At 36.7% G+C, this 11,845-nt stretch overlaps 2 protein-coding genes across 2 annotated transcripts; both read left to right on the forward strand.

Moving 5' to 3' along the window:
• Positions 1-278: 278 nt before the first annotated feature.
• Positions 279-8,907, forward strand: LOC306882714 (uncharacterized protein). The gene is made up of 5 exons (XM_079437555.1): positions 279-749; positions 4,587-4,628; positions 4,749-4,876; positions 5,790-5,846; positions 6,449-8,907. The coding sequence occupies exons 1-4, from the start codon at positions 629-631 to the stop codon at positions 5,844-5,846; spliced, it is 348 nt and encodes a 115-aa protein (XP_079293681.1). The 5' UTR covers positions 279-628; the 3' UTR covers positions 6,449-8,907.
• A 313-nt stretch (positions 8,908-9,220) lies between these two features.
• On the forward strand, positions 9,221-11,698 carry LOC306882718 (uncharacterized protein). The gene is made up of 3 exons (XM_079437560.1): positions 9,221-10,238; positions 10,984-11,226; positions 11,349-11,698. The coding sequence occupies exons 1-3, from the start codon at positions 10,166-10,168 to the stop codon at positions 11,396-11,398; spliced, it is 366 nt and encodes a 121-aa protein (XP_079293686.1). The 5' UTR covers positions 9,221-10,165; the 3' UTR covers positions 11,399-11,698.
• The last annotated feature ends 147 nt before the right edge of the window (positions 11,699-11,845 follow it).

Consider the following 11,845-nt stretch of genomic DNA (forward strand, 5'->3'; position numbering starts at 1 on the left):
TTAAATTTACTAAAATTAAAACTGAAAACCAAAAAATAAAAGCTAATTCAAAATATGAATACATAAATAGTATAACAGTATATAAAGTACTAAAATAAAACGGGTAGGAATCTATAGTTGGGATGTAGACGGTTTATGACATTGGTTTTGGCAATCATGTAAGTGTGTGTTATGGCTTGCATGCATACGCCATGGCAGGATTAAGGGAAGAGATTGTTTAATAGATTTATGAAGCTGTGCGCTGATGCTGGATTTGAGCATTAACAATTTAATCTTCCAGTATGTGAATCTCATTTATTATAGGTGGCTGGAGAAAACAGGCTAAACTGAAAAAGCTTTCTTCTTGTGGAATCCATTTCTCGTCATTCCTCTCACCCACTTGTTATCATACCCCCATCTCTCTCTGTCTCTTCGTGCCTTCTTCTCCCCATCCGCTTGACTACTCCTCTTGTTAAGGGTTTCCCAATCTGTCTGAGCACTGAGTGCCCAACCCACTCTCAAAGGAGCTGCACACACACTCTGACAAACACACTTACCACACTGGCAGTCAGAGCACACACAGCTCCATCCACCGGTTATAAGACGAGAGCCACTTCCAGTTAAAGGACATACAGCTCTGAGCTTCAGTATGGATGCGTTCAAGAAGGGATTCTCCATGGCTAAGGAGGGAGTGGTGGCTGCTGCCGAGAAAACTAAGGCCGGGGTGGAGGAAGCAGCTGCCAAAACCAAAGAGGGGGTCATGTATGTAGGTATGTACAAATTCAACTGAGGAGAGAAAAGTGAGAGAATTAAAGTGCTTTTTGTACTATCTAAAAATATATTTTGTATATATTTCTTTATTTTTTCTTCAGTAAAGTGTAGTGGATATATAAAACTAGTTAAAATGTTATGGTGTTCCATTTTCATATTTAAAAAACAATGCCAATTTACCAACCAATTGTAAAATTATAAAAGCATATTTAAAGGCAATTTTACTGACATAATTTATCTCTATATCAAATAATCTATACAAAAATGCATTTTAATCAATTAAATTCATTCATATCTTAACCAAATATATTCAAGAAAAGAAACCTGTCAGGAAGTGTTTCCTTTTTTATGATACATTAATTTTATCATCTTCACCATAATCTAAGTAGTACATTTTTGCTTACAATTTATGATGTATTTTTTTTATCAAATTATATTATATATATATTTCACTTTCAGTATTAGACAACTGAATTATTAGCCACTGATGATAAGAGTCCTGAAAATGAAATCCAGGGCAATGAAGATAAATGTGGGACATGAGCCCATTATTACATGTGACTGTTGTGCTTCGTCACTACAAGTGAGCAAAAGACAAACCAGCATTATCCACCTGCCTGTAGTTTCTTATTAGAACTTAACATGGTTACTAGTACCATGCTAATTTGTTCTGAGCACGTTTCTACTGTCAGGAGTGGGTGGGGAATGAGAAGGGAGATAGACAGAGATAAAGAAAGACAGGACAAGAAGAAGAAAGGAAGCACTTTGTGTTTTCAATAACTTCAGGATGCAATCAATCTATGAGCTATGAGTGGCAGATACGTTATGAAGAGAAGAGCCTAATTGAACTCCATTTATTTTGCGTGTTAAAAGAATGTGTAAACTAAAAGATACAGTAGTTAACATACTGTCTCTTGATGATGATGATATTGCAGTCTGATTACATAAGTATGCTTAAATATGCTGAACATTTACATTGTAAGTAACTGTCATATTGTAGGGCTTATTATACTGGCATGCTATATGGGTAACATTTTACAGCACATTAAGGTGTTACTGTAAACCACTGCATATTGTACATGACTTTAGGCACAAGCATTATGTGTATCTTCCTGGTTATGCTACTATGCCGACAGGAGCACACTGTACTGTAATTCCATTCCCTTCCGGTCCACTTCATATCCCGGTCCACAGAGACCAGGGTCTGCCCGGGTCAGTACACAATCTTTGATGATTATAATGGCTCTCAGTGTGCACACACCAGTCACAGGAGCCTGTCACTGTATGCTTTTGTTTTTTTTAAGAGCATAACCTGTCCTCCACATCAGAGAAGGGAAAGAACAATGTGCTTGCTATTTCAAGGAGCTTTGAATTATGTTGGAGAGGAGGAGAAGGAAGTGTGTATGAGCCAGGATGAAGTGTGTGTGTTGTAGCTGGAGGTAAAAGCTTTCCTCTGCACCACACAGACGATCTACTTTAATCAGAGAAATCTCAAGCCTCTCAAAGAAAAGCGAGGTCACTTTGCACTGAACTGTGACAAATTGCCAACACATACACACCTCCCTTGCCACCCTAGAGACTCAACTACTGTATACACATAGACATCTGTTATATACAGTACAGATAATTTATATGCCTGCATATGCATCTTAATAATACAGATTGAATATAGATAGATTCTCAAATCTATCTTTTATTATCTTATTTAATGCCAGTGTTATTTTAGTATAATTTATATTTGATTATATACATAGTTTAATTACTGTATGGTTTTTAGATTTTATATATAGCTTTTAGTTTTTGTCTATTTAGTTTCATTAAGTTGTATTTTGTGGCAGTGTTGCTTTAGGTTCATTGACATACTATGGCAGTTTTTGATAATATACTTTTATAGTTTTTAGTTATTCTCAAATTTTATTTATTTATTTAGTTATTTCGGTTAATGTTCAAGTAATGACTTTTTTTATTGTTTTAGTTTTAGCTAACATTATAATGTTGAATGAATAAAAAATACTTGAGATTCTGCACTGCTATACAGTAAGTAGATTTGTGACATTAATCATGTGGCTTTTTATACAGACAGTCAGATGAGCTTAGTATCTTAGATACTCTTAGTATCATCTCAAATCATGCTGGAGAACATGTTCATCAGGTTTGACACAAACTTGAGAAGCTCATGATGCTCGAGTGCTGCTGTCAAAAAGTCAAATACATGTTCATTTTCACTCAAATTATTATGATAATGCATAAGAAACAAAAATATAACTAAAATGATAATAGATACAATTAAAAAAAATGAAAATAAAGAAGAACTTTTACTAGTGGTATCAGACGTTTGGAGCCCTACTGTAGACCAGGCTGAGCTCACATAAACCTGTCACTTTAATTTCTGTTACATTATATAACTGTGTGAGCACAGCCCAGCTTAATTATTTTGAAGACTTAATTCCATTAAGTCTAATACGGATCAGAAATTAAATCTTTGGGATTGGACTAGAGAGAGAGGTGATGTCATTCAGACTAATGTATAGAATATAAATGAAGATTAAATTTTGCCCTGCATCTCTGATCTGTACTTTTAAATATAGATCCTGCTAGCATTATCATCATTATATATTAACATTATTATCTGAAAAAGTGCTGTGTCGTCTTTGTGTTACATGATAAAGAAATAATATCTAATATCTTCCTCTATAATTATGCTCAACTATATTTGGTATAACGCAGTCTCCTCCTCTTAATCGTAGCAGCAAGCTGCAGCAGTAGAGACATTTTATGCTTCGTCACGTAATCCGAGATGCTGTGGAAGTGACATCATATTGCAGCAGTGGTCAGGTGGCGACAATATTCTCAATCTTTATTGATTATAACATAAATAATATAGGATTTCAGGCTTGCGTTTGTGTTGCAAGCAGAGGCTAAGCCCTGAAGAATGTGCATGTCTTGATAGTAAATCAGCTCTTTGTCCAGAACAACAAGGACAATGTCACGTCGCTCTTGAGGGGTGTATTTGTTGTGCTGTGCGTGTGCATGTTGGGAAGGAGGAGCAACTTTCACAGACACATTGCTGTGGGCTCAAAGGTTCTGGGAAAGAAACAGAGCTTACACTTGTTCTACGGGCCATTCGTGCAACGCATATTCAGAACTAGAGATGCCAGGGCCTTTCAGTGGCCGAAGTGGGTTTTTCCACTGTTAACATGCAGGAAGCATCTCAGTAGAAAGGATGTTTCTCGATCTGTAATGCTTAATAGCACTTAGTGATGCCAATCAACAGCCTGTACACTGACTTTGGATCAGGAGCATTTTAATTGCCATGATTTTGTAGAGTCTCCTGGGTACTAGAGAAAGCTGGACCTTTAGCTGCACTGCCAGAGGAGACTAAGTGTATGGATCCCAGAACAGAACAGGAGCAAGCGCTGAAAGCATCAGTCGAGGATCAGACATATGTCTAAAAATAAGATCAAATTAGGTACAAGTTTGTGGAAAAAGCATTTGTTCACAGGAATGTATGTCTGAGAGCTTAAAGGGACAGTTCGACTGAGATTCTTTCATTACTAACATAATTTGTTCATTCCAAAACTATACATTTCTTCCTTCTGTAGAACAGAAAAGAAGATGGTTTTGAAGAAATGGCAGTGTTTGTTGTACATGTTGTTTTGGACCCCAAAGACTTTCACTGTATGGAGAAAAAAAAGGTCTTCTTTTGTGTTCCACTGTAAAAGTCATACAGGTTTGGAATGACATTACAGAAATAACGTTTTTTTTTTCCTTTTTTGGGTGAATTATTTTGAGCTACATTACTTCACAATAAACTTTTATTTTTATTTTTCTGACAGGCGCAAAGACAAAGGAAGGTGTTGTGACAAGTGTAAACACAGGTAAAAGAATTGATAAAACAGGTCTTAACTAAACAACACTCAATATGTCATTTTCATAAATACCCTAATCTACGGAAAGTCTCAAAACAAAATATAAGAACACATTTTCATCTGTCCTAGCTGCCCAGAAAACGACTGAGCAGGCGAATCTTGTGAGCGAGACCACCGTGGCTGGAGCCAATCAGGTGTCAGAAAAGGCAGTGGAGGGGCTGGAGAGTGTGGTTGCATCCACTGGCCTCGTTAAACCGGTAAGGATTCAATTAGCATGAGGTCAATTAACTGGAAAAATTTTTTTTAAAACGTATATGTAAAACTCCAAATATGGAAGTCAGTTGCATTGGTGTCTTTAGTTGCGCAGTATTATTATTTGGTCATATTTCAGTACAGCTGCAAATTGCTTAATGCACTGTTCGGTCATAAAGTTAAAGTTAGTAAACATAGTGACGTTTTCTGTGGGCGGAGCTTAGCTGGAGGCAGAAATCCTCTGACGCTAGCTATGAAGTGATAATAATAATTGGAGAAAATCCGATTTTACCTGCATATATAAGGTCACTCGCTGTCCAGGACCGCGATTGTATTTTAAAAAGGTTAACATGGACAGGATGAGCTGGAGAACACTGAGGTGCTTTTAGGAACTCAATAAATGCATGCATACAATAAAAGATCGCATTTTCCTCAAAGCCATTACCAATACATCAAATTATCAAGATCTATTTCCATATTTTCACACTCAGTTTAGGAGCAACTAAGCCCTGCAGTTAAAATGTCTTCTCTGCACTTGACTCACAGTGCTCAGCAAGAGTGATGTTCTTCATAAATAACTCATTTCTGCTTTCTAAATATTGCTCTGCATTTTTAAAACGCATCCTAGTTCCTTTCATTCGAGTTACAAAATTGTTTTTATTCATTTAAAATCTCATGAAGAAACAAGCCATAACCACGCGACCATTATCAGTCGATGTGCAGCAACAAAATAATTCATGCACATGAGTCTGAAATCTTCCAGAGAGCAATAACAACAAAACAGAGGTATTTCATCATTTAAAAATGACAGTAGTGTTTTTCTGTTGTGTAAATAAATACCTGAAGAGGTGAAAACATGATAAACAGCAATAAAGAACCGTTCATTTCTGAGATGTGTTGATGTGTTTCTGCCTGCAGGGGGAGCTGTCGAAGCAGGAGGGAGCTGGAGAGCAGCCTACAGACGCTGGGCAGTAGGTGAGAGAGCAGACGGGGAGCTTTTCTTCAGATGGGGTTTACAGCAAAATAGCAAACCTTTAAAAAAAATAAAGTCGTAAGGTAGTGTAAAATGACACTTGTTTTCAAGGAATGTATTAGTCTACTTAATGTTGCCTAAATTTAAGTCATAGTAGGCCTATATTCTCTGAAAGTTTTTCTTCACAAATAAATTTAAGCAGATTAAGTACTAGTAAGAGATATCTGACTCGGTGCATGTGATTATTACTGAAAATGCAAAGCTTTTTAAATCAAAACATTTATTGGCGACTTTCTTTAAACGCTGAAGAAAATTCCATCATTATTTAATGATCTTTTACTGAACTTATTCAGGGCAGTCATTTGACAGTTAAATCTCAGTGTCCTGTGACATTTAGTAGCTTTTGTAGTTTACAGTCTTAGACAGGTTTAAATCTACAGCCCATTACAACACAGCACATGTGCTTCAAAACATACCTCAGTGTTTCACGTGTAGCAAGTTTCCCAGTTGTTTAAAAAATGATAGGCTATTTTACAAATTCTGAAGAATCATCTTCACAGTATGTGCATCGAACCAACATAACATCCTTCTGTTTCGTTTTCAGGGTGATGTCGCACTGAATGCTTCTTGCTTAAGAAGAGAGAGTTCATTAGCATGGCTGAATATTATCATACTAAACCTCTGATGGACGCTAAATAATATCCAACTTCACACACACACAAAAAAAAAAAAGACACCCACGTCTCTCTCTTGCTTTGTCCTCACAAACAACTTCTACTTACCTCAGTTTACCACTTTTCTTCACGTACACCTATCCTATTCACAAGAAAAAGAAAAAAAGCTCATGTAACAACACTATTATTTAGCTATGCAATATTCACATATACTGTGCAGTGTGTGACATCAAATTTGTGCAAATATTACATGCATGTGCTATGGACATTTTTATATAGGCAATGTCTGTCTTTCTTAAGGCTAGTTCACACTACAGGATTTTAAGACCGATTTAAGCCCGATTTGCAAATTAATGAGCTCGCTGACTGGTCGGGCTGTAATCGGGGGAAAATCTGCGGGTGATCGGCGCTCCGCGATCTTTATGTGTGAACTATACAACGATGCATCAAAGACGCTCGCTGACGCCAAACAAATATCTAGCATGCCAAATATCTGGACCGGTCGGCCGACTCGACATCACGTGGTGTCAGGTGTAGTGACGAGCTACAGCCAATGAAAGAACAAGGCATGGGTTGAGGTCACCGGAAGAAAAACAGCAGCAACTTATATTTTTGCACATAAGCATCTTTCACAGGCTTTTGGCTGCTATATTTTTTATTAACCACCAATAGTTACTGTTGCCATGATCGGCAAACACTCACGCTGCACTCTCTCTCACTCAGTGAAAAACACATCTCAGAGCAAAGAGGAAACTGACCACACACCGACAGAGAAGACAGAGCAGGTTACTGCTGATATGAAACAAGTTCTCAGGACCCTCAGCTTTTAAATAGAGTCATTTTTAAAGAAATTCAAACAATAAATACCTTTTTGTGGCTCTTCAATGTGTAGTGACAGATCACTGTATTGCCTCAGTTCAAACACGTGAACCGATCGTCTTTTCATATTTACTTAATGCACGAAATGAACATGAATAAACATCAGAAGGTGTTTAATTTCAACCGCGGAACACGCCATTTTAAGTCCACCGAAGTTAATCTGCTCTTCTGTCTGATTTGTGGTTAAGGCTAGAAGGGATACAGCTGCGGCTACTGGGCATGCGCATTTACATATTTTCCGAGCCCACAATATTACGTGAAAATTGTTTTAAAAAGCACATAGCGCCATAGTTTCATCACTTTGCCAATGTCGCAGTGACCGTCTTTTTGCAGTAAAGGACCTGTCATAGTTTAATGAGTGGAAGATGACATGAAGCTCGCGGTTAACCTGCATTGAAACAGATGAGCGCACATGTGCATATACAGCTCATCCCATTCGAGGCGAAGTTCACGGGATTTTGTCCACAGAATGATAGGAGCACACTTTTTTAACATATTATTTTATTATTTAACACTCAGCATTTAACTTTAGCGCTGCAAGCATACAGTGCATGAGCAGATTTTCTGGTAAGCAAAACAAGCACTTTTAAATACCTCAGTTTATTGCCGTTACCATGGCAGCCAACAACAGCACAGCTTAACCCTCAGCACATATTTATATTTAGTTATATTGAAAAAGTTGCAATTCAGTCGATATTTTTCACCCCGTTTTAACACGTATTTCTATGAAGACTGGCCAGCTGTCGGACTCGGGCAAGATGGCGGATAGCAGCGGTTCTGATTGGTCAGATCACCTCTCAATCAAGCTCTTTGCGAACGGTCAATTCTCGCGTGTTTTCATGACAAAACGTGGTTTAGGGACCGAATCGAGTAGTTGGGTGGCAGGGTTGTTGTCAGCTGGTGTAGTGTGTAACCCCTGGTTGCAGATAATTTACATAAGAGTCATGTAGTGTGAACACCACAAGGACTAAAAGACAGACAATCAAGTCATGTAGTCTGAACGGCACAGCGATCTGCCGACGTGTAAAGTCCTGTAGTGTGAACTTGGCTTACCTGCCCTAAAACCAGTTTTCCTCCACCCAACGCAATGAGGTAAGCTAGATGATTCTCACACAATCAGTGCGAGAAAAGATTTTTAAAACATTCCAGTCCAAACACAGCAACTGATGTCTGTAAAGCATGAAGATGGCTGGGTAAATTGGTATTTCAGTATTATCTTAAAGTGTGGTTATAGAGTGATGGGGTTTTAGTAATGCTCTTATATGTAGTTTGCTATAGCAGCCTTTATAAACCACTCACAAAATCTGCAAATGACGTCAGAGCAGTTGCTTGGTTACATGATTTGTTTGTGGAAGCCATGCATGCTGCCTCACGACTACACTAACTGATGCTATTCATGTACTTGACTTATTGTTTCCCATGAAGTCTGAAAAAAGCACATTTTTTCAATATACAATCTGTAATAAATTCAGTTTTGTGAAAAATAAATCTGTTCTCATTTTTTATCCTTACTTTTAGAACAGAATATTACTAAGAAAGCTAACAAGTCTTATTTGCACAATATTTGAAGTATAAAGTAGCAAGTAACATTGCAAAGTAGCCTATTTGTGTACTAAATATGGTTGTGTTTACGTCAATAACAGACTACATGCTATACGAAAGAGGCAGGGCAAGCACTCCCTTTAAATATTCAGTGAAACTATGAAAACTAATTTAAGAACATTGAAAGCATCAAGACACACACCCTTGAGATCAGGACACCCCTCCTGCTCTTCCCCTCCCTGTTCCTGGCACACCCGCACATCAAATTAAATATGCATTTCATCGACAAAGACCTGAAATCCCAATCGGCCATTACAATACCAACCCAAAGCACTATGCCTCTGGCAGAATGTCAATGATTATGAAGTTTTCATAGTCTGTGAAATTCCTGTTTGAAATCACAGTCCTTCAGCTTTTTCCACATTCCAGCTATGGGAGGACATATGATAGCAGTCTATCAGCCCATCATTTTCCTCTTGCTCAGAGGAAAGTCATTTACACCAAAACATAAACAATGCAACTGATGTTAGAAATGTCCAAAACAAAATTAGAACAAGAATCAAACACTGCATATCCCTGAAACCCTCAACTTCCACAAAATAAAAACAAAACAAAACACAACACAACAAAAAACAAAACAAAACAACAAAAGACAAGAATCAAAAGGACTATTAACCCTGTATACCTCATATCTCAGCTTCCCCTAAATGATAAAAATAAAAAATAAAATAAATACATATAAAAAAGTAAAATAAAATGTTAGAAAATGTCCATAAAATTAGGACAAGGATCAAAAAGACTATCAACCCTGTATAACACCAAACTATCTCACCTTCCCCTTAATGAAAAAAATAAATAAAATAGGACAAGAATCAAAATTACTACAAGAATCAAAAGGAATATTAATCATGTATACCCTCAAACTACCTAACTTAACCTAAAAAATAAAATATAATAACTATATGCTCTTATTTAACAAATTATGAGTTATGCCAAAACCCTGACTGATGATGATACAGGCAACCAGGTAACCCAGTCTAGCAAGCTTGCCGTTCTCTCTGTTGACATCTTTTTACTCAACCCAGGCTGTAGTAGCCAATAGGCACACATATCCCTGACGTACTTTGATGGAGCACCAGCCTATAAAACTGCATGAATCTTCGGTCTCAAAACACTGACACATACACACGCTTTTGCAAACATCAACAACCGAGGACTCTACAAACATGTCTTTCCTTTCAGGACTTTTGGGTAATAAAACAGCAGAGTCATTTGTCAACCAGGCTGTGGACAAAGCAGGTGAGTCTCTAATGTGTGAGAATTGTTCTGTGCAAGACTTTTTATACTGAGACACTCGTTTAGCCAGCCAGTTATTAAGTATTATAATAAATCAATTATAATCAAACTTATAAGCTATTTTTTAACTTGTATATTAATTTTTAGGGCACAAAAATATAGATTAGATTTTTTTTCCAAGATTACAAAAAATATTTAGTATTTTTATGCATTTTACCTCAAAATAATGGACAAAGTATACAAACAATCATAACTTTTAGGTATAATTAAAAAAAAAATAAGCAAGACGACAACAACTTATAAATAATTTATTTCTAATCTTTTTAATTTTCAGAAACTCCTAACTGAAAAATGTAATAGTTAATGTAGTGATACCATGATTCATTTAACTGAATTAAATGATTAACATTTACTTTAAATCAATTATTCCATAAAATCAGGACTAGGCAAATTTCCATCCCTTTCATATTGCCTTTTTAATTGCTTTTAAATTGGTACTTGTTTCAATCCTGCTCCTGTTTATTCTCTTTGAAAGAGCTAGATGAATTTTTTTTTTATGCAGTCAGTCCAGTAGTCACCCCACTCCATATGAATGCAGTGCCAGTAAAGCTACCCAATAGTCTTTTTATTTAATGTTTATAAGAAGCATTATTTTGGGTCAAATCTGATGGGAAAGAGAACCTGTATCATGTGAAAGTAGACTGCCATGTGTTACCTGTCTATAATGTTGCTGTTCAAATTTTCCTAGCTTCCGCAGCTAAAAGAAAAGTGAAGGAAACACTTACTGGAAAGAAACAGCAAACTGATAAGACCGGTGGCATGGGAGGTCTTTTCCCAAGTAGCGGGGAGAAGGAAAAGAAACCAAAGGAAAAATCAGGAGGAGGACTTTTTGGTGGCCTCCTTAAAGCAGAGGGACCAGGGGAAAACAGCGGCGGAGGAGCCTTTGGTGCTAGAGGCAGCAATGCAGTAGACAACAGTGGTGCAGACAGCAGTGAGTAATAAACAAATACATACACACACACACACAAAGTCAAAACCTGATGGGTCTAGCAATAATGTAAATCCACCATGCATAATATAATAATAATTCATTCATATTTCGTGTTTGATTAGGTTTCAACGATGCACTGGATGACCTTGCTAATGACTTCTGTGAGAAATGATGTTCTGACAACTAGGAAAAATCTCTTTGGCTGAGTTCTTCAGCTGGAGACCTCTCTTACATCAGCACCAAGTGTCATGGACTAAAACAATTAGAAGATATTCATTTGTTACTAATGTAAATATTTGAAACATATGTCTCTTTAATATCTTATGTACCCACTAGAAAAAAAAAAATAGTAGAAATTATGCCTATTACATTCATATCAGGTATTGTTTAAATAAGTTTATTTAGCATGCTTGTGTTTTCAAAACTGTGTGACTGAATAAAGCTAAAAAAAAAAAAAGTTTATTACTGAATGAAAAAGGTCTCATTTTATCCACTTACAGTACATGAGCATCGAGTATAATCTTGTTGTTTTGTGAAATCACATTTTTTTCTTTGGTCAATATTTTAAAACATTTCAAAGTATAAATACAAATAACCCAGTAAATCAGCTGACACACTG

This window comes from Barbus barbus (assembly GCF_936440315.1).
Source record: "Barbus barbus genome assembly, chromosome: 16".
NCBI classification, from domain to species: Eukaryota; Metazoa; Chordata; class Actinopteri; order Cypriniformes; family Cyprinidae; genus Barbus; species Barbus barbus.

Coding starts and splice junctions, on each gene's coding strand:
- LOC306882714 (XM_079437555.1), top strand. CDS start 629: ATGGATGCGTTCAAGAAGGGATTCTCCATGGCTAAGGAGGGAGTGGTG. Junction 4,629..4,748: donor TGTGACAAGTGTAAACACAG/GTAAAAGAATTG, acceptor CATCTGTCCTAG/CTGCCCAGAAAACGACTGAG. Junction 4,877..5,789: donor CCACTGGCCTCGTTAAACCG/GTAAGGATTCAA, acceptor TTCTGCCTGCAG/GGGGAGCTGTCGAAGCAGGA.
- LOC306882718 (XM_079437560.1), top strand. CDS start 10,166: ATGTCTTTCCTTTCAGGACTTTTGGGTAATAAAACAGCAGAGTCATTT. Junction 10,239..10,983: donor CCAGGCTGTGGACAAAGCAG/GTGAGTCTCTAA, acceptor AAATTTTCCTAG/CTTCCGCAGCTAAAAGAAAA. Junction 11,227..11,348: donor CAACAGTGGTGCAGACAGCA/GTGAGTAATAAA, acceptor GTGTTTGATTAG/GTTTCAACGATGCACTGGAT.